Below are 20,657 nucleotides of genomic sequence, written 5' to 3'. Positions count from 1 at the left end.
CCCTTACTGTTGGAAAGAAGAGAGTTGAGATACCTCAGAGCCCTTCTCCATCTTTTCTCTCCCCTTCACTCCATCTCTCTCTGCCTTTCTCTTCTGATCCACCTGATGTCACCATAGGAGATCTCAGCTGTCTCTGCAGCCCCACATTTCCCCCTGGCCAACACAAATTAGCAGATCTTGTCAAAGCTGCCCCAGGGACTTCAAAGCTCTCATCCCATTGACATTAATAGGGTGTCCCATTCTGCCTCCTGGCTGGCACATACCTGCCGTGGCTTCCAGTTTTCTCCTGGTTGTTGACACAGCCAGGGCTCCCTCTTTCTACCATTCAGCTCAGCATTACTTGGGGAGCTAGGAGCGCTCTGAGATGACAGGGATGGGGAAGCAGGATGAATCTTTTTGCCATAGCTCCTCAGGCCTCTCAACCTGCTGGAGGGGTGCTGGGCCCAGCACACGAAGGTCAGGCATGACAGGCTGTTCCCTGCTCCTCTGGGCAGTAGGAGAAGGAGCAGGGAGGACGAGCAGGGACAGAGCACAGCTCTCCTCAGGATCCACGCTGGGCTGAGAGCTCCAAGCTCCTGCCCAAAATCACTTGCCCAGGCCTCAAGAATTTCCTGCAGGGCAAGGGACAGGGAGCCTTCTCCATCAGGGTTTTGCATCCACTCTTGGTTTGCTGCCTGGAGCCTTTCCCTGCCAAGCTGCTGACCTTCACTTTCTTCCAGGCACCATGGGGCAGACCACCGTCACCCAGCAAGAAGGACAAGTCACAGTGAAGCAGAGACACACCTTCCAGACAACCTGCACATACCAGTCCTCATACTTTCAGGGCTTGCTCTGGTACCAGCAGAGGAAAGGCCAAGCTCCCCAGCTGGTCTCGTATCAGGCAGCATCTGGCCCCAGGCGGAGCGGCCGTTTCACCACGCTGCTGAACACCACAGGGAAATACAGCCTCCTGCAGCTGGAGGAAGTCGAGGTCTCTGACAGTGCCTTGTACCTCTGTGCTGTGCAAGACACCCTGGTGCAGGGAGCTTCCTTGGCTGTGCAACAAGCCAGGGGAGAGAGGGTGTGTGTCTGTGGTGCAAGGCTGCGCTTGGGGGAAGGGGCCCTGAGCTCTCCCCTGGCAGCGCTGCTTCCCTGTGCACCCAGAGATCTGCAGGCCATGATCCTGTGATGTAATGTTTTCTGTCCATTCCAGACATCAAGCTATGCAGGCATGGTCTTAAATATTCCCGTACCACACTAAATGAAGGCAATGTCTTCTTGTTGCCAATGCATGGGAAGCTCCGCTGCCTGGTAAAGTGCAAGCAGCACACACATGAGCCATTGCATTTACCTGTTAACGATCTGTTCATCCTGACCACTATTAATAACTGCAGGCACACCCATCCTCTCTGAGAGCAACTGCGTTTGCCTTGTCTCGAGATGGTTCCACTGTGTTGTTTCCCTTTTGAAGTTCAGCCATGGCAGTTGATGTAAAGAGATGCTGTACCTTTTCTTCTCCTATCTACTGGTATGACAATAAACCAAAACAAAAGCAGACAATGAAAAGCTCCACCCAGACAGCTCCCAGCATGGGGCATCCACGGGCCCTCATTCCCCTGTGCTCTCTGAGGAGACAGCACCAACCTCAGCCTCATATCAGCAGGTGCCTCCTCTACCCCATCGGATCATTGCCCCAGTTTGTCACTGGTGGCATTAGACGTTCCAGTGGGAGCTGGTCTTTTCGTCCTGCTCATCTGGCATTATGAACTGGCATGTTTGGTAGCAAGTGTCCTGTGTCTGCTCAGTCACAAATGATCAAACTGTGCCTGGAGCACTGCTCTCTTCCCCTAAATGGTTCTTCTGTCCTTTAATCCCTGGGCACAGAGGTGGCTCCTCAAGGGCAACATCTGCATGAACGGCAGCTGCTGCAGAAACTCCCCATGCAGGGACAGGCACTGTCCCTCACTCTGCTGGGTGGGGGGGACACCCATCACAGCCTTCTGCTTTACAGCCAGCCCCTCTCTGAGCTTCACGTAGCCACATGTGTGACCTCCCAATGCCTGTGCTAGCCAGGGCCCCAGACCCTGTCCCCTGGGCAAGCACAAGGCCTACCCTAGCACAGCAGCAGAGTCCAGAGAAAAGCTGCACTGCCATTGACCAACAGGAACATTGTGTGCCCTTGACGTGTACCCGTCATTGTCCCCTTGGGAGCTGCACGCCTCAGTCCCCAAGAAGGAAATGCCAGGCAGCCGGTGACCTGAGCCCATAGCAGGAGCCTGTGAGTTTTTAAATTTCAGGTGCAAGCGGGTAGGCTAGATGAAGAAAACAAGAGCAGGGAGGCAGGAGTGAGGATGACCCCAGCCCAGGTCAGGCAGTGCCCACACTAGCAGGGTGCATGGGTGCGGGTGCTCGTGGGTGACTTTTACCACCTCAGTGTCTGCTGCAGGAGGAAAATGGCTGGGCACAAGCAAACCAGGACATGTCTGGGGCATACGGAAGACAAATTTTTGATGCAGGTAATCCATCAACGGGCTAGGGGAGAGGCTCTGTTGGACCTGCTACTCACAAGTGAGGAAGAACTGTTGGATGATGTAACATTCAAGGGCAGCCTTGCCTGCAGTGACCATGAGACTGTGGACCTTAAGATCCTCAGAGGACTGACCAAGACAAACAGGAGTATTACTGCCCCCAACTTCAGAAGAGCACTTCTTAGTCTTGTCAGGGACCTACCTGCTCGGCAGGATACCATGGGAAATTGCCCTGGAGCGCAGAGGTTTCCAGGAGGGCTGGCTAACCTTCAAGGACAGCCTCCTCAGAGCACAAGGATGGTCCTCTGCAATGTGGATGACAAAGCGCAGCTGGAGTGGAAAATTGCAAGGGGGGTGAAGGAAATCAAGAAAGATGTCTCTCAGCCTATTGGCAGCAAAAGGAAGGCTAAGTAGATGTGGGCTCATTGCTTGGTGAGGAAGGGGACCTGATGACAAATGACATGTAATCAATGCCTATTTGTCCTCAGTTTCTACTGGCATGGCTTCTCCTCAGGCCTACCACACCCCTGAGCCTCCCCACACACTCTCTGGGAAGGAAGCAGCACCCACAGTAGTAGAAGAAAGAACTCAGGAGCTCTTACTACCATGTGGACATACACAAGTTCATGGGACCACTTGGGATGCATCCAAGGGTGTTCAAGGAGCTGACTGGACAGTCTCTACTCAGTCCCTGGAAGGAAAATGGAAGTGTTTTCTAAACTCATGAAAGGCAAGAAGGGGGTTGGGAGCAGCTGACATGGGTCTACTGAGGGCAAATCATGCCTCACCAGCCTCCTTGCTTTCCATGAGGAGGTGACTGGCACTGTGGGGAAGGGGAGGGGCACTGGCTGTGGTGTACCTTGACTGTAGCAAGACCTTTGACATACCCTCATGGGTGCACACATATGGACACCTATACGCACAGAGAGGTATGCACACTCACAGCCATGCACACACACCGATATGGGTGCACACACAATCTCACACACATGGGCACAACCACACACATGAGCTTGCACGTACCCAAAGAGTAACTCGTACGTGTGCCCTTCTAAAGAGGTGTGTGCACACACATTTCCAAAGGAGCCCGTGTGCAGACACAGGCACAGCCGTCCCCCATACCAACATGTACGCACAGACATTCAAACACACATGATTACACATAGTCATGGTCCTGCATGCATGTATTTGCATACAGGTATTGTATATATATGCGTTTGACTGTGGTTCAGTCAGCTGTTTTCTCACCAGAAAAGAGAGAGAAACCACATCAGAATTGAAGCTGCCATGGCCTTTCCAGACATTGAGCATCTCTGTGTCCCAAGTCTGTAGGTCAGGGATAACGTAAAAATGAGAGAAGATCCATATTGCTGCAGCCACAAAGAATCCCCACATTACAATTGAAAAACCTCCTCCAGCCTTAGATGCTCCCAGCTGTCCTATGTGATCTCCTTAAGGGAGATGAGGGGGTGTGGGACCAGCCCCAGCTCTGCAAAGGGAACGCTGCCACAGAGATGTATTCACACAGCAGCAGTGTGGTGCGCCTGCGACAAGCCAGACTCCCCACAGGCTGCAAACACTGAGGCTGGGGCACCAGAAATGATACTGACTGATCCCAGGAAGAAAGGCACTCAACCTCTTCAAAGCATTCCTTAAAATGCCATTTATTAGCGCTAAGGCTAGAAAGAAAGAGGATAGTATAGGAGATCTTGCATCCCTTCAGATCCTGGGACCCCTGGTCTGCTCACCATCAGCTGCTCTCACAGAATGAGAAAATCACAGGACGTTTGAGGTTGGAAGGGACCTCTGGAGGTCATCTGGTCCAACCCCCCTGCTCAAGCAGGACCACCTAGAGCCAGTTGCCCAGGACCGTTTCTAGGTGCGTTTTGAGTATCTCTAAGGAAGGAGACTTGGCAACCTCCCTGGGCAACCCATGCCAGTACATGCCATCCTTCCCTCTACAACAAGGATAAATGCAGATGATAACATTATTAAGAAGGACCTTCTGCTTCGTACAAGGTTTACTGTGGTAGGGTTAGGAAGTACAACAGTGTTGTTCCAGATGACGGTTATTAATAGCACGATTAGGGGAAAAAAGATTTCAGACAGGCAAGTGAAATGCTTTTACAGAAGTTTGGCCTTCAGTCATTCTGAGATGTGCTTCATTAGCCATAATTCCCTCTTGATCGAGGACATGGGTGTGGGGATTTCCATTCTTCCACTTCTACACTTTTGTCAAGACATCTGGATTTTCGTGCAGGAAAAAAGATATGAGACTGTAGTAGCTGCCAAAGAGACATTTCCACCAATCAGAAGGCATGAGATTTACATGTAAAAAAATCCTCTCCCCCCAGAATGGCAGCCAATTCCTGAGCACAAGTTCTCTTGGGGGACCAATGAAGCAGTCCAGAGCTCTGAGCTCATCTGCAGCTGTCTTGGGAAGTGCACCCAGTACCCTCGTCCTTGCTGATCTTCACGTTCTCCTGCACACTCTGTATCAGAGCAATCTGATCTCCCTCAGAAATACACCGTTTCACTGCCCCCATTTCTGTGCTGACTGCCCTCAGCTCCCACATGCTTAGCTCCAATTTCCAGCCTCGACACGTTCAGCAGGATGGGTGATATTTCCCTGCTACCCCTGCCCAAGCCTGCTGGCCATGGCCCCTAGATTGCATGCTGGATGGGAGAGGAAGGTGGAGTAGCAGCTATGGGCCATCCCAAGGGATGTTCCTTGCATTACCACTCCTGGCATTCTGTGTTCCTGGAGCCCCACACCCTGCCACCCCAGCACAGCTCTGACCATAGCAAGAAGAACATCCTTCCTCAAGAGCTGCTGACCCCTCAGGGCCTCCTGCCTTTCTGGCCATTTGTGGGCAGAGACACAGCAAGGCAAGGCCTGATGGTCACTGGCAGCCGAGAAGCCAATGATGACTTCCTCAGCTTCAAGTGACAGTGCTGAAAAGAGGAGCCACGGCACGGTGTCCCAGCCTCCCGTTCCTCTGTGAATGGAGAGGGGTGTCCTTGTGCCCTCACCCCCTTCCACCCCAGAGCAGCACCTTTCTCCTTTGGCAGCTTGGGGAGTGCCCACAGAGGGAAGGACCACATGGAGGCCAGGCTTGAAGACAGCAGAACTTTAATGAGTCAAAAGAGGGAAACAAAATCACACCAAGTGGGTGCCGACAGTGCAGGGAGCGCTGGGGGCAGGAAACAGTCTGCGTCCTTGGCCATGCAGAAGTTCTTGCATGATGTCTGTCTGCCTGACTTTCAGGTGGAGAGGAGACAAATGGGCCCCACCAGGCTGGCCTTGGTGGGACCTTGCTGCCAAGGGGATACAAAGCAAACAACAAAAAGGGAAAGACAAGGTCATTCAGCTATCCTGAAAACAGCATTGAAAAATCTTGATGTTCTACCCAGCACCATGTTCTGAGTTCCTCAAGGTGTCTCCCTGGGGCTTGCCCAGCGTCGTTAGCAGGGGAGGCACCTTCTGCCACAGGAGCGGTTGGAAATGCCAGAGAGGTCACAGCACCCAGAGGTGATGGGCACTCCATCACAGCTGAGGATGCTGCCAACAGCAGCGGAGGTGGAGGAGCCCACAACGGTGTTCTGTGGGAAGGAGCTGAGGATGGGGCCGGGCAGGGTCACCACCACAGGAGGGGGCTCGATGGCGACAGTGGAGTTCTGGCACTGCCTGACACAGGGCTCATTGCAGCTGTTAGCCAGTGGGGTGGGGCCACACGGCTGGCATGGCAGGCACTGGTTGTAGCAGGACATGTCTCTAAGGGTGGAGGTGCACCTGGGAGAGAGGGCATGGAGGAAGCAGAGCACAAGGGTGCGTGATGAGCAACCTGGTTACCCTGTCACAAAGGAGCCAAGGCCACTACTGAGTAGGGAGCTGGAAGCTGTGCCAGGAGCCACATGGTACCTTTCACCCTACAAAGAGCAGCCTGGCCCAGGGAGGCTCTCTCTGAATTCGTAAACCAAAAGCCCCCTCTGCCATGTCCCAGCCTTTCTCTAAGCAGACCTTCTGCCCACTTCCCTCTCTCATGACAAGAAGTTCCAAACCCCAGCACAGGCCAGAGCCAGTACCAGCTGAGATGTCCATCGAGACAAGATCTTGCTTTGGAAGAGAAGAAGAAGGGGTTCTAGACTCACCTGGTTCCCAAGGAGAAGGAGGCAAGAGAAGTGGATGGGAGAGCAGGGACTTGAGCTGGCTTTTATGCCTGCCCTTCATTGCCGCAGGACCAGAGGCACCCTTTGCAGAGGTAACAATTTTCTGACAAGCTCATCTTGAGTGCAAACCATCGCAGCTAATGATATGGGCTGTGCTTTGATTCCCTGCAGCGCTGCCTTTTCATGTCCAGGTTTGTGCCATGACCATTCCCCAGTGAAGCCTTCTTCTGAGCACTGGGATGAAAGGCCCTGGGATTTCTTGGGCAGGAATGCAGCAGTGCAGGCAGAAGACTCAGCTCAAGGGCTGGACGGGTCCAAGCAGGCAAATGATGTCAGCCTGGGTCACTCTGGTGGGGCTGTGTGCAGTATCATTCTCAGTAAGAAGCTCCAGCAATCTTCAGCTGGACACCATGGGCTCTCGTGCATGAGTACGTGCCATGTCCTTCTCTTTCCCTCCCTCCTCAGCTCACTCTGATGGTCACCTGTTGTTGCCTCCTCAGGTATATGCGTTGTGCTGCTACGTTTTGACTCCATCCTGCCTAACACTGCCCAGTCCCCAGGGATCTTCAGCACAGTCCATGGTCCGTTGTGTTCCAATGTCTGTTCCTGTCTTGTGTGTACTTGTAAGCAGACAGGTTTGTGTGGATGCACGTGGGAGCACAAATTTGTGCATAATTCCATGCGGGTGTGCATGAGCCTGTGTGTGTGTGTCCTTGTGTGTCACTCATCACGAGGGAATGTGCTGCTCATGGCAGAGAGAGACACTCTCCACTGCTCTCTCCATGAGCACGACAGGGCAGCAGGTTCCCAGGGTCAGAAGGAGCCTGAGCGCAGCCCAACGGTGATGGCACCAGCCTGCTAGAGATCTGTCCAGGGAAGGGGCACTGCAATGCAGCCCCTGTCTCCTGAGCCCTCCTTTTCCTGCCCCTCCAAAGCTCACACTCCACTGCTGCCAAGTTCAGGCCCCAGCAAGGATGGTTTCACTCCAGCTTGGATCCTCGGTTTAATTCAGTGTAACAACATTGGGAGTGCCTCAGCATGGCTGGCAGTCCCCCCTGCCTGCCTCTCCAGGCCAGGACACAGCTGCTCTCCCCAGTGCTAGAGAGTTCAAAAGGATGGGGATGGCTTTATGGGCAGGGAGAAAGGCTGAGGAATCCTGCTGACCATGTGCTGGCCATCCCTGAGTGGATCTGCTTCCAATGCAGTGTCGGTGGTGTCTGGGGTGGGACACAGCCCTCTCTCATGTCCATGTCAATGCCAAATGTACCTGTGCAGCCCATCAACCTGGTGTCATGTCGGGCAGGGGCCAAGACCTTTTCCCAAACAGGTACTGAATGAAAGGGACCTGAAGCCTGATGTCGCTGTGGTGTAAGTGGAAGGACAGACCCTGTGGCTTGCACAGGAAAGCCAAAGAGCTGATGACTGCTTTGATGTTTAGCCTGCAGGGACCTTCATGCCCTGCATTGAAATCTCAGTCTGAGTGCCCAGCAACTGTCTCTGGAAGGGAAGGAACATTACATTCAAGACCCCATACCGCAAAGCCTACTGGTCTCCCGTGGGGGTGTCCAGAAGAGACCCTCACTCTGACAAGGGCTGTGCACAGTGTATAATGTTCCTGAGCCCGTATCCCTGCCTGAATGTTTGTCTGCCTGGACTTAGGTCCAACTTGGAGACAATGCAGCTGAGGGCTTTTCCACTTCCCTTTAGTGACCCCATTAGAGACCAGTGCCAGAGAGCACTTCTGGGAGAGCTCAGCCAGGGCCGATTCCCCTCTCCATGGAGCTGCTTCTGAGCTGAGGCTCTAGTGTAGCTGAGGGCCAACCTCATTGCTTTCTCATGAGGTAACAGGCATCGTGGAGAAGGGAAGGGGAGGGGTGTATCTAGAGTTTAGCAAGACCTTTGACAGCCTCTCTCATACTTCCTTTATGACCAAATCAGTGACAAATGCGTTCAGTGATAAGGTGGGTGGAAAACTGGCTGGACTACCAGGCTCAGAGAGTTCTGACCTTGGTCCAAAGCCCAGATGGCTGACACGTATTAGTGGGGTCTAGTAGTAGGGATCAGCAGTAGGACCAATACTGTTTGATGTTTTCGTGAACGCCATGAGTACTGGGCAGTGGGGAACTCCCAGCAAGGGGAACGGGCCAGAACTGTCGCACATGGCTCCTGTTCAGAGGACCTGGACAGGCTGGAAAAATGGGCTGACTGGAACCTCCTGAAGGCCAAAAAGAGTAAGGGCAAGGTTTTGCATCTGATGGAGGAACCAGCCCATGCAGTCACGCAGGCTGGGGGCTGGCTGCCTAGGAAGCAGATCCACAGAAAAGCATGTGTGGTTTTAGGAGACACCCAGCTGAACATGAGACAGCAGTGTGCCCTTGCAGCAAAGACGGTCAACTGCATCTTGAGCTGCGTTAGTCAAAGTGTTGCCAGCAGGTCCAGGAAAGTGACCCTGCCCCTCTGGCCATTGTGAGACCACACCTGGAGTACTGCGTCCAGGCTGGGGCTCCCTGCTCCAAGAAGAGTATCGACATACTGACGTGAGTGCAACAAAGGCCACCATGTCGATTAGGGGGCTGACAAACATGACATGCAAGGAGAGTGTGAGAGAACTGGGCCTGCCCATCTTGGAGAAGAGAAGGCTCAGGGGAGACCTTCTTGCTTTCCACAACTGCTTTTTCAGAGGTGACAGAGAAGATGGACCTAGTCTCTGGAAGTGCCCAGGAGACAGGACACGAGGAGTTCTGATTAAGCAATAAGCTAGAAGACACAGTGAGAAAAGAAACGTGTTTCCCAGGGAGGTTGTGCAATCTCCATCCTGGAAGGTGTTCAAGGATGGACTGTATGTGACTTTGAGCAACCTGGTCTAATGGGATCTGTTCCGAGCAGAGGGGTGATCTAGATGACCTCTGGAGGTCCCTTCTCACCTACATTCTGACTCTGTGATTCCTGCCGCTTCCCGGCCCTCCCTGACCCCTGCACGCCCACGGGCACACGTACCTTCACTCGCCCTCTGCCACAACACAACTCTTAGCCATTGTGCTGGGACTGCGGAGGGGCAGCTGAAGGGAGGCTCTCAGCCTCCTCGCTGCCATCCACAGGGAATCAGTGGCTGCTGTTTCCAACCCCTGAGCTGGGAGACAGCCATGGGAAGCTGGTCCATCTCCTGGGTCAGGGCCCTGCAGCTGTCCCCGGCTGCAGCGGGCACTGTGCACGCTTGTTCTTGCTGGGGAGCCCTGGCTGGAGGAGGGGAAGAGTCCACTTCCCAGGACAGCAGCTTGTGGCCCTGCAGAGCCACCGAGCACTCTTAGCCCGGGCGAGACCCCGGGCGGCGCCGGCGCAGGGCTCAGCCCCGGGGCGGAGCTGGCGGCGGCGGAGAGGAGAGGAGAGGAGGCGGGGGAGAGGAGGCGGCGGTGCCGGAGCAGAGAGCCGGGGCTGGCGGGGGGCAGCGAGGCGCGGGCGGCGGAGCGGCGGCATGCGGCGGTGCCGGGGCGCAGGGCTGGCGGGGCTGGCCGCGGTGCTCCTGGGTGCGCGGGGCTGGCGGCGGGGGCCGGGGCTGGGCCTGGGGTGGCCCCCGCAGCTCCCTCGAGCCTGCCGTCCCCTCTGCCTTCTTCACGGACCTCTGCCCCCGAACCATCCTCCCGTCCAGCCCTCCCTCTGCTTCCATCCCACGTTCCCCCAGAAAACTCATCGCTCTAGCCTTTCTCCAGGCCTCCCTGTTTCCTTCCTTTCCTCTGTGTCTTGCCGTATAACACATGCGGTCATCCCTTCCCCCTTGCTACTTTATTTCTGTCTGTCTTTCCTTTATCCCCCTTTTTTTCTTCAACACCTCCACCCTTCCAGCTATCCTTCACGCATTCATCTCGCCACCACCTATTAATGGACGCTTCCATCAGTGCACGTGTTGACATCCTCTGGAAACTCTTCTCCTCATCATCTCTCTTTGTTCCTGACTGCTTCTGCGGGATTTGGTCTGGGAAACAGCAGGCAGGGCTGGGCACAAAGCAGGGTTTGACTGTTTTTTCCTTCTTTTTCTCCTCGGCAGTGGCTGCGGGCAGAGCCCAGGTGCAGCAGGAGCCGTCGGCAGAGACCACCGAGGGCACCGGCATCAGCATCAACTGCTCGCACCCCAACATGCAAACCAGGGACACCATCTACTGGTACCGTCAGCTCCCGGGCCGAGGCCCCGCATTCATCGTGAGCGGTCACAAAGGCACCAAAGAGCTGCAGGACCCTCCGGGGCGGCTGTCGGTGGCGGCAGACCGCCGGTCCAGCGCCCTGCGGCTCGCCCGGCCCCGGCGCGGGGACGCGGCGGTGTATTACTGCGCCCTGGGAGACACGGGGAGAGGAGCCGGGGCTGCGGCCGGGCACGAACCGCCGCGGGCGGGGCCGGGCGCGTGTGTCGGGGGCGGGGGGACAGCCCCGGCCGGGCCCGCCAGGGGGCGCTGCCGCTCGGCCCGCCGGGGCCGCCTCGCCCCGCCCGGCCCCGCCCGGCCCCGCCCGGCCCCGGCCCGCGGGGCGGTTCCCCCGCCCCACCGGCACCGGCACCGCCTTCAGCATCGAACCTGGCACCGGCACCAGGCCTGCCGAGGCCCCGCAGCCCCCGCGCCCCGCAGCCCCGACGCGGCTCCGGAGCCGCCCACCGGGCAGAAACATTCTCCCGCCCCCCCCCCCCCCCGATCACCCCCGCACTCCCACCGGGAGGCAGGCTGAAATCCCCCACCACAGTGGCAGCGGCGGCGGCAGCAGGGCAGGAATCGCGACGGGAGCGGTGGCGGTGTCCGGCGGTGCCCGGGAAGGAGCGGTTGCAGCCGCCGGCCCCGCTGGCTCCCGGCGAGGAGCAGCGCCTTTCTGCTCTGCACGGGGAGGCGGGCAGCAGAGACCCTCCTGCCCACGGGCAGCCGGGCAGCCCTCGGTCCTGCCGCACGAACCGGGCACTGCTGCTGCTCAACGGGCAGGGGCTGGGGATCTCTTCCACCCCACTGACGTAGCCGGGCCCTGTTAGAACAGAAAGACCCAACTGGTACAGTGCGAATACAAGCCTTTGCTTTGAAACCACAAGCAGAAGTGGTTTCTTGCCGGTAACCTTGTAAATAGGCTCAGATACACAATTACAAACTGAAGCCTCCAGCTCCACAGCCCGCTTCCAAGGCGCTCCTGCTGGTGTTGGAAAGGCATCCTGTAGAGCTGGCAGCTCCACCTCGGCACCAACATGAGAAGGAGATACTGATTGTCACAGACGCCTTCAAGTGTATCCCACAGTGGCTGGTGTTCAGGACATAGAGCTTGTTGCACAGGATTCCCCTTAACCTCAGACTGAGAGCCTTTGGTGTTGAAGTGAAGTCCAGGAGATAGGAGGGAAGCTTGAGCTGGGCACTTGTTGAAGGACACATCTGAGACTCAAGCTCAGACCTCAGGAGTGAGCCACGAAGAGATCAGCTAAGTTGCCCTGCGGGGCTGAAGGTCTGAGGTGAGTGAGAGCTGGAAAGAGGCCTCTGGGCATGGGGTCCTGGGCCCAGTCGGTCCACAGAGAGGCCTGTGTGGCTGTAGGAGCTGACACAGCTGTGAAAGTCCATGTTCGCAGGCTGCAGAGGCAGAGAGGAAAGGTTGGGCCCTCTTCCCTGCCTCAGCTGGGGACTGTTGTGGCAGCTATGGTTGTACTACAAGGGAACTCCTGGCAGGTCTGCAGTCATTGGAGAGCAGAGGGCAGCCCACTGTCCTTCTGCCATGGCCTCGACTCAACAACAGGACCCCGAAGGCCTTGTGGGAGCGGGGTTGTGAATGAGGGCTGCTATGCTAATAACCTGCTTCCTGCAGTCCCTGCCAACGGTGTGAGCAAAGGGCCCTGGGTGAGAAGTGGCAGAGGAGCCCTGCTCCAGGCAGCAGACATCGGAAGACATTAAAATCAAGTAGGCCTTTGGCTTGCCTGGGTATTGGGGTTCTGGGGCCCAGGGTGGGACAAGCAGCTGGAGGTTGTGGGTAATGTGGGCAGGTGAAGGGACACGGAGGGACTACCTGTACAACGCAGAGCTGTGTTGCCGTGTCCTCCCCCTGCCAGAGTGCGGGAGTGTGTCTGTCCCTGTGCGGCTGGTTTCTGCAGCAGATGCTCTTTACAGAGATGTTTCTCTTCAGGCGCTTCCTCCATGGCCAGAGGCGAAGGCGGAGGGTGTGCGACACCAGGGTCCAGGCACTTCAGTGTGTCCTCTCTCCATCCAGACAGTCCCAGGGACAGGGTGGACATGGGTGGGTACAGGGGTGCCTTCTCCATCTCCTGCAGAGCTGGGTGCAGGCCTGTGCAGCTGGCTGGGTGGTTGATGTCAGGAGAAGTTTGGAAGGGATGCCTTTCCCTCTGATGGACAGTACTTAAACCATGAGGCTCTAGAGAGCCTTCTTGTGGCCGAGGTTGAGGGACAGACCCAAAGAGGCCTGCCTGGAGCAGCAGGGAGAGAGTTTTGCTCCACCCTCTGAGCTGTGGTTTGGAGGCCTCTTTGATCTGGCAGAGGCAGAAGAAGAGGTGAAGTTGCAAGCATCGGGTCCCTCACGCTGGCAGGTCCCTGGGCACCCCATGAAGGGAGAGCGTGACCTGGTCCTGATTTTCCTGGCAGTGCTGGTGGGACTGGCAGACTTTGGTGAGATGTGACTTTCAGGCTGGGGAGAATGAGGCAAGAGCTTGCGCCGCTGGTGGTGGAAGGGAGGAGACGTGAGTCCTGACTCCCTGGGGGATCTGGGAGTGTTTCTGTAGGGAGAGCAGGGTCTGCAGACAGGTGCAGCAAATAATCTGGGACATGTCAGGAGCAATGGGCATCAAAGGAGGAATAAGAACTCACCTTAAATTTGCAGGTACTGAGCATTTCTGAATGTGCTACTAGTATAAATAAAGCCTGAAAGAGGGAAAGATGTTAGGGAACGGAGCGATGCAGCGTATAGGAGCTTCTCTCCGAGATGTATTGGATAAATCTACAGCTCATGTCTGCTGCTGCTGAAGGAGAGACCAGCAGTTAACATAGCTCAGAGGCAGATATGGAGAGAACCAGTGGACTGAAAGACCAGTGAGTATTGCTGAAAAGCAGGATGATCTGAGGTGTGAGGAGTGGCAAGATCCTGCAGAAAGAAGCGTGCAGGGACAAACAGCTCAGCCTTTCAGAGGCTAGGAAAAGTGAGCTGGAAAGTGGGGACAGTGAGCAAGCTGATGAAGTGATAGACGGACAGCTACACAGGCAAGCAAAGCTGAAAGCTCTTTCTGGCTTTACAGGTCATGCGCAGAAGGACTCTGTGCTCCAGCTCCCAGCAGAAATGACCATCCAGGTGGCACAGAGCACAACTCTGCACTGTAATTTCTCCACCAGCTATTCCAATCCCTACATCTCCTGGTACCAGCAGCGCCAGACCCGGTCCCCTCAGATGCTGCTGTGGGAGAACAAGTACAAAGCTCGCAATGATTCAGGGAGGTTCTCCTCCGTGCTGTCTGCAGAGGCCTCCCAGGTGCTTCTGCATGTGCGGGATGCCGAGCTCCAGGACAGCGCTGCCTATTTCTGTGCACTGAGCCCACACTGGTGCCCACAGAAACGTGGGGGGTGCTCTGAGGAGCGTTTCCCTCCCCGCCACTGCTTGCATGTAGCTCTGAGCCCAGCCTGCCCAGCAGCAGCACCTGGGGGCTGTGGTGAGGCTGAGGCTGTGAGGCACATGCCAGCATGAATTTTACAGCTGTATCTAGATCCAGGGTCTTTGGTGATGAAAAGAGTCCAAGGAACCTGACTTGAGGCAGACCCGTTGGAGGCTGAACCATACACAAGCCAAACCAGGCTTGTAAATGCCCTCTGCTTAAAATAGCTGGTACACTGGAGCGAGTGCTCAGGGCAAGTAACCCATCAGCTTGTCTTCTTGTTCCCTTTCCCTGTGCCTCCACCGATGGCCACAGCTGGAGAACAAAGCTTGTGGTAGGAGGCACAACTGCTCTTATGGTTTTGCCACGTGGCCGTAGTAGCCCAAGAAGGGAAGAACCCTTCCTTGCCCCACATCTGGGTGTCAGCTAAACCCTCAGCAAGTGAAAAAGACCCATCAGCCAGACGCTGGACAAGATTGTCTGTTCAAACCCTTCCTGCACTCATGCACTGCCAGAGAGTGGTCCCACTCTTTTTCACGTCTCTTCTCCTTCTCAGGGGAATCGCCAGTGCTCGGCTGGGAGGAACCCCTGTGGCCCTGAGTCCATGCTGGTTTCTCTGTCCAACAGCTGGTAACCACATCTCTGTGATCTTGTTTCCTCCCATAGGCAACAGGAATGGTTCTGGGGACCTGTTCTCAGGCAATCCCACCCCAGCACTGCAAGTGGAAGCTCAGCTGGAGGGCCCTGGCTTTCCAGCTGGATCCCACCCTATCAATTGGAGCCTGTTGCTCATGAAGCATCATCCACTTCACCTGAGAAAGCCTAGGGTACCTGGCTGTTGTCCCACTGCTCTTCCAGGATGACCTGCCTCTCCCAAGTGACGTGGGTCTGCTCTGCCAGCCCTGTTGGAGGCTTTGCATGCCCCTATTTATCTCAGAGGGCGCTAGGCAGCGTTGATGGGGAATTGACGGCAGCCCTGAGTGTCCTGCACTCCGCTGTGTCTCGGGTCCCTTGGACATTTCAGGTCCTGCTTTTGGTTGCTCTCCAGGGCTGCAGGGGGCTTCAGCGCTCCACAGACACAATTCTCCCCCAAAGCAAGGAATGACAAGCAGTGATGGCTACCTGAGGACAGATCCAGGCTCAGGCCCTTTCTCCAGCCTCGGCGGGCTGTCCCAGGGATTTTCCCAAGTGCCACTGAGAAAGAGAGCACAGCTGAGAAGGGTGGGCATCAGCCTGTCCTTGGGCACTGCTGCCTGGGCCTGGCTGCAGGTCTAAGAGCCAAGTGCCCAGCACAGGTGGACACAGGAGAATCACCTCCAGAGGCGCCACTGCTTCCAGAAGGGAAGAGGAGATGTTCAGTCCGGACTCAACCATCTCACCTGGAGAGCTCTACACTCAGGTGAAATCAACCCCACACTGTTCATAAAAGTGTATATCTGCCGTGTTGATGCCTCCTCCTTAGGAAGTGCTCACATGGACTCCCTTTGTCAGTGTGCAGAAAGAAGAGCTTTGAGAACGTGATTCGTCTGTTCTGAAATGAAAATTGGAAGGGGAAGATCAGGTGCCCTTTGGAAGTGCTAATGTCCTCCCAGTGAGTGTAAAGAGAGACTTCCTACCCAGCCAGCCTTTCTCAGCTCTGCAGTTTGGGGACTTTGCCAATCACACTAAGGTGTTTCCACAACAAAGCCCAAAATGGGTGGAACGATGGACTGTTGAAACCTGATGTGGGGCTGTAGATGTGGGAATGCCCTGACACATCTAGCAGGAAGCATAGTGATTTGCATATTTTTAATTAGAAATAAAAAAGTACATTCAGACACTGGATAGAGGGAAGGAAGGGGAGTGTAAGTTTTCTTGGGTGTCTTATGCTAGGAATAATGGCTATAGGTAGAGATACCAGACATTGCCAAATTCTATCTTGAACCAGAGCATGATTCTGTGGAACAGCTGCAAGAATGGGGCATAGATGCATCCAGAACATGTCAGACTAAATGGAGAAATACATGTCCATTTCCTAAAGCAGTGAGCCAGCTGCTGGGACTTCTTTAGGGGATTCAGATGAGTCCCTGACAAAATGAAGCACTTGGCAAACCGGAAGACCATCCTGTGGGAGGACCACTCCTCCAGTGTTCTGTCGGAGAACTGTTTGCGGATGGGGTTTGTGACCCTTTCCGAGCGCTGGGCTTTAGAGCACTGTGAGGCATTCTGAATTTACCCAGGAGTGAACAGAGGTGGGAGCTTTAGAATGGAGGCTCAGCCCAGCCTAAGACGGCTGTAAGGTGAGTGAGATGAGCTCACTGGGGAACCAGTGGCTTCTCACTCCCTGTGATGCCCAGGTGCACTTACACTTCGGTGAGGAACTTCTGCAGGGCAGAAGTCGTGGGAGGGAGGGGGTGAATCTCTTTGCTCCCACTGAGGCCCGTTGAAAAGCCACTTCATTTGTTCTGGAAAGCCCACCCCAGAGCTTGCTTCACTTCCTTGTTCCTGAGTGTGTAAATGAAGGGGTTCAACAAAGAAGTTACAACTCTGTTAAAGGTATTGATGAGTTTGTTCAGATCCAGGGAGTCTGGGCCGATGGCTTGACATACAGGAACATGGTGGAGCCATACCAGATCGCGATGACACCGAGATGGGCAGAGCAAATGGAAAAGTCCTTCTTCTGGCCATGGGCTGACTGGATTCTCAGCATGGAAGAGGGGATGGACATGTAGGAGACCAGGGTGAGCACACAGGAGGCCACCACAATAATTACGGAGACAAGGAAGGTCGCTAGCTCCACGGGCCACGTGTCACTGCAGGAGAGGGCAAGGCAGGAATCTATATTGCAGGGGAAATGATTGATGACATCTGGCCCACAGAACATCAGCCTGGATGTCAGAAAGGCCAGCAGTGAGATGGCCAGAAAGCCTCCCAGCCGGGAGCTGAGCGCCAGCCGAGCAGAGAGGACACTGTTCATGACGGAGCTGTATCTCAAGGGGTAGCGTATGGCTCTGTAGCAGTCGTAGCCCATGACAGAAAGGATAAAACACTCAGTGGAGCCTAGGGAGAGAAGAAAGGACAACTGGAGGATGCAGACACTGAAGGAGGTGGTCTGGCTAGTCCCCTGCATGACTCCTATGGCTTTGGGACCAACACCCGTAGTGTACCAGATCACCAGAAAGGAGAGATTACAGAGGAAAAAGTACATTGGGCTACGGAGGTTGCTGTTCATCCACACGAGGGCTATGCTGGACGCATTGCCTGTTACTGTCAGGGAGTACGTCAGTGCAAATACCACCACAAGGGAGACCCGGGAATGCCACGTGCATGGAAAGCCAAGAAGGACAAATTCTTCCGCACTCGTCCCATTTGCCATGTGCCCCCAAGTGTTGAGATCCATCTGCAAAGACAGGAAAGTTTCTGTGAGAGTTTGCGTGCCTGTGCTGGTCCTTCAGATGCTACTAGTAGTGAAACAAAGCCATCATCCCTGAAAAAGTAGTTGGTGCAGAAATATGGGAAAACAGCATCTACCCTAAGTTAAAATTGTCATGGAAATCCTTTGCTGCAGAAACGCGTTTGGACAACTAGATCTGACCCTGAAGGTCAGGCCTACACCATCAAATGAACATAGAGAATTATTTATTGGGTCAAGCGCAGGCATCTCCTTTAGAACATGGTGAATGCAGTTGCTTCCACAAGATGAAAATCCCATTTAGGAAACTGTGGACGGCAGGCTGAGGGTCTCCAGCTACGTGAAAGGCTGTTGCAGAGGAAGGGAATAACATACCTGCGCTCTTCAAGGCAGGAAATACTGAGTTGCAATCTCAGCAAATGAGACTGAGGGAACAGAAAACCGGCGTGACAACATGGCGCTGGAAGATGTTTTCTCACCTCTTCAGTTGATCACAAGGGTTTCCAACTGAGACGGCAGCAGCACAGGGCGGCAGGCTAGCATGACAGTCATTACTCAAGGACTCGTGGTCTTATATTTGCTTTCTTCCACGTCTCAGCACAGGAAGCTTTTGCAAATACCTCCATTTCCTCCACTGACGTCTGCTTCTCAGCATAGCTAATAGAGGTGAGACTCTCCTCTTTGTAAATTTTGCCATCTCAGAGTCAGGGGAAGGACTTCTGCTGACCAAGTTGGAAGATGTATGACGAAATACTCTTATCTCAGCTCCTCAGCTTGCCCCTCTTCTTTGGATGGAGAAAAGGCACCCGGGAGAGTCATGGCTCATCTTGCCTCATATACATGGCTAAAAGCCCTCTAGAAGTGCCAGGTTGTCTCTGAGGACTAAGGCAGGAGACTAGCGAGCAGCTCAGATGGATAAGTCGGGCGTCTCAGCTTGGGCAGAGGTATCCATGCCTCAGCAATTGAAGGCAAAATTCTCTGAGCTGGATCCCCCCCAAGGTAGCTCTGCTGAGAAGCCGGCTGAACTGAGGGGTTTCATCTATGCCCTCCCTGCGGACAAGGGAGGATTCTTGATCACTTCTCTAGGGGAGAACCGATCTCATCCTCAGGTGGGTATCTAAGACAGATGGGGCTGAACCACCATCTGAAGGATCCCTTTCCCTCCTTTCTTCCCTCCTTAGCAATTTACATACCAGAAATCTCATGTGGCTAAAGAGCAGAGAATTCCCCCTTAATCTGGCTCTCCTTAAAAGTGCAAGGCATTGGAAGTCTATGCTAGAGGTCTTGGGCAGGCTTCACTCACCAGCTCAGCCAATGGAAATGATCCAAACGACATCTCTTCATGCACCATCCTCCAGAGGAAGCCATGGTCCCCTTGGCTGAGGGAGAACATTGGAAAGCGGCTGATTTATTGGCGGAGCTCTGGATGCCGTGATGACAGGAGAAGTGTGGACGAACAGCTCTCACCTTGCTGTCTCACTGCACGCCATACACAATTGCCTGACACTGTTTCCTCTCCACCCACCTGGTAGGTACTTACAGTTTGTGCTCCTGATTTCCTTCCCCCCCTCACAGCCACCACTGTACTTCCACACAGGGGGGCTTTGTGTGCACACACACAGTGTAAAGTCTCTCCAGTTTAGCTCCACACAGGGAGAGCATACATCAGACTCAGTTAGCATAAGAACATCCCCACATCCCCCTCATTAACACACTGAAGCTCAAATTGACCACACCGAGGAGGCAGTTTTCAGTTTTCCCTCTGTGTGCCACGGGGAGTTTGATCTCTGGGGGATCTCATGGAATTGTTGCAGACGGATAATGCGCTCTCTTCTCACAGGCCAATTAAAGAACAGCAACACAGTTCTCTGAAGTGTGGCCAGGTGCTGACATGCAGGAGATGTCTGAAATAGCCATGTCCCAAGAGACTGAAAATGTCAAGTATTTGGTGCTGGATATTAACGTGGTCTTGAAACCTCCAGGGTGGAAATAACTCAAGGCAACTAAGGACATTTGAATACGGAGAGAGTAAGGTAAGGGATTCACCTACCTCATTTCCGAGCCTCTATCCGCAGATAAGGCCTAAGTCTTCAGTCTTCATGGAGGTGAAGATCTAAGTAAAGATCTAAGCACAAAGTCAGACAAGACATGAGTAGGGGGAAATTGATCTCTCCTGCCTCCAGAGCAGGCGTCTCCAGGTGAGCTACTCATCTTTGCTCCATTGATCATCAGCGGAGAGAAAAAGGCACTGTCAAGCCTCAGTTCACCCTGTCCCATACAGGTCAGGCAATCCATGCCTTAGAAGCACCTATTTTTCTGCCGTTGACACTCAAGATAGACTGGGCAGCTGGCTTAAACGGCACACACACGCAAGTCTCGACCTCTAGGCATCTAGAGTTAGTTGAGAAGACTCAAGACACCCAAAGAGCGGCTGTCTACATTGTCCAGGGCCACCACACAGGTGCTGGACTTGACAGAGCCATCTTCTGCAAGTCCTGTGTCCAAGGCTTCAACGTGGTCGAGGGGAGACTGACCTGCACGTGGTGTGAGGGGGAGATGCAGCTGATGAGAGTAACGTGCCCAGCTTGAGCCCATTCACCCACACAAAAACTTTCTCCCTGCTATCCGTCGGTCCTTGAGTACCTTGGGCATGGATATGGGGTTTAACCACGGGATGGGGGTGCTTGGGAAGCTAAGTAGATGTGGGCTTATTGCTCAGTGAGGATGGGGACCTGGTGACAAATGATAGGGGAAAAGGCTGACGTACTCAATGCACACACATTTCCAAAGGAGCCCATGTGCATACCAACATGCACAGCCACCCCCCATACCAACATGTACACACAGATATTCAAACACACACGCTTACACACGTGCATGGTCCTAGCACGCATGCATTTGCATACAGATATACATGCATGCTCCTCTACACATGCATACACACACAAAAGCACACATCTACACGCACCTATGTCCACACAATTACGTG

At 54.5% G+C, this 20,657-nt stretch overlaps 1 protein-coding gene across 1 annotated transcript; it reads right to left on the bottom strand.

Annotated features, from left to right (window-relative positions):
• Positions 1–16,712: 16,712 nt before the first annotated feature.
• Positions 16,713–19,061, bottom strand: LOC143169564 (olfactory receptor 6F1-like). Its single transcript, XM_076357010.1, is given in 3 exon segments — positions 16,713–16,843; positions 16,846–17,656; positions 18,972–19,061. Coding segments are annotated over 3 exon segments (1,032 nt in total).
• Between the last annotated feature and the right edge of the window lie 1,596 nt (positions 19,062–20,657).

Source organism: Aptenodytes patagonicus, chromosome 20 (assembly GCF_965638725.1).
Source record: "Aptenodytes patagonicus chromosome 20, bAptPat1.pri.cur, whole genome shotgun sequence".
NCBI lineage: Eukaryota > Metazoa > Chordata > Aves > Sphenisciformes > Spheniscidae > Aptenodytes > Aptenodytes patagonicus.
The sequence above is the reverse complement of the archived record's forward strand: the minus strand, read 5'-3'. Positions and strand labels throughout refer to the sequence as shown.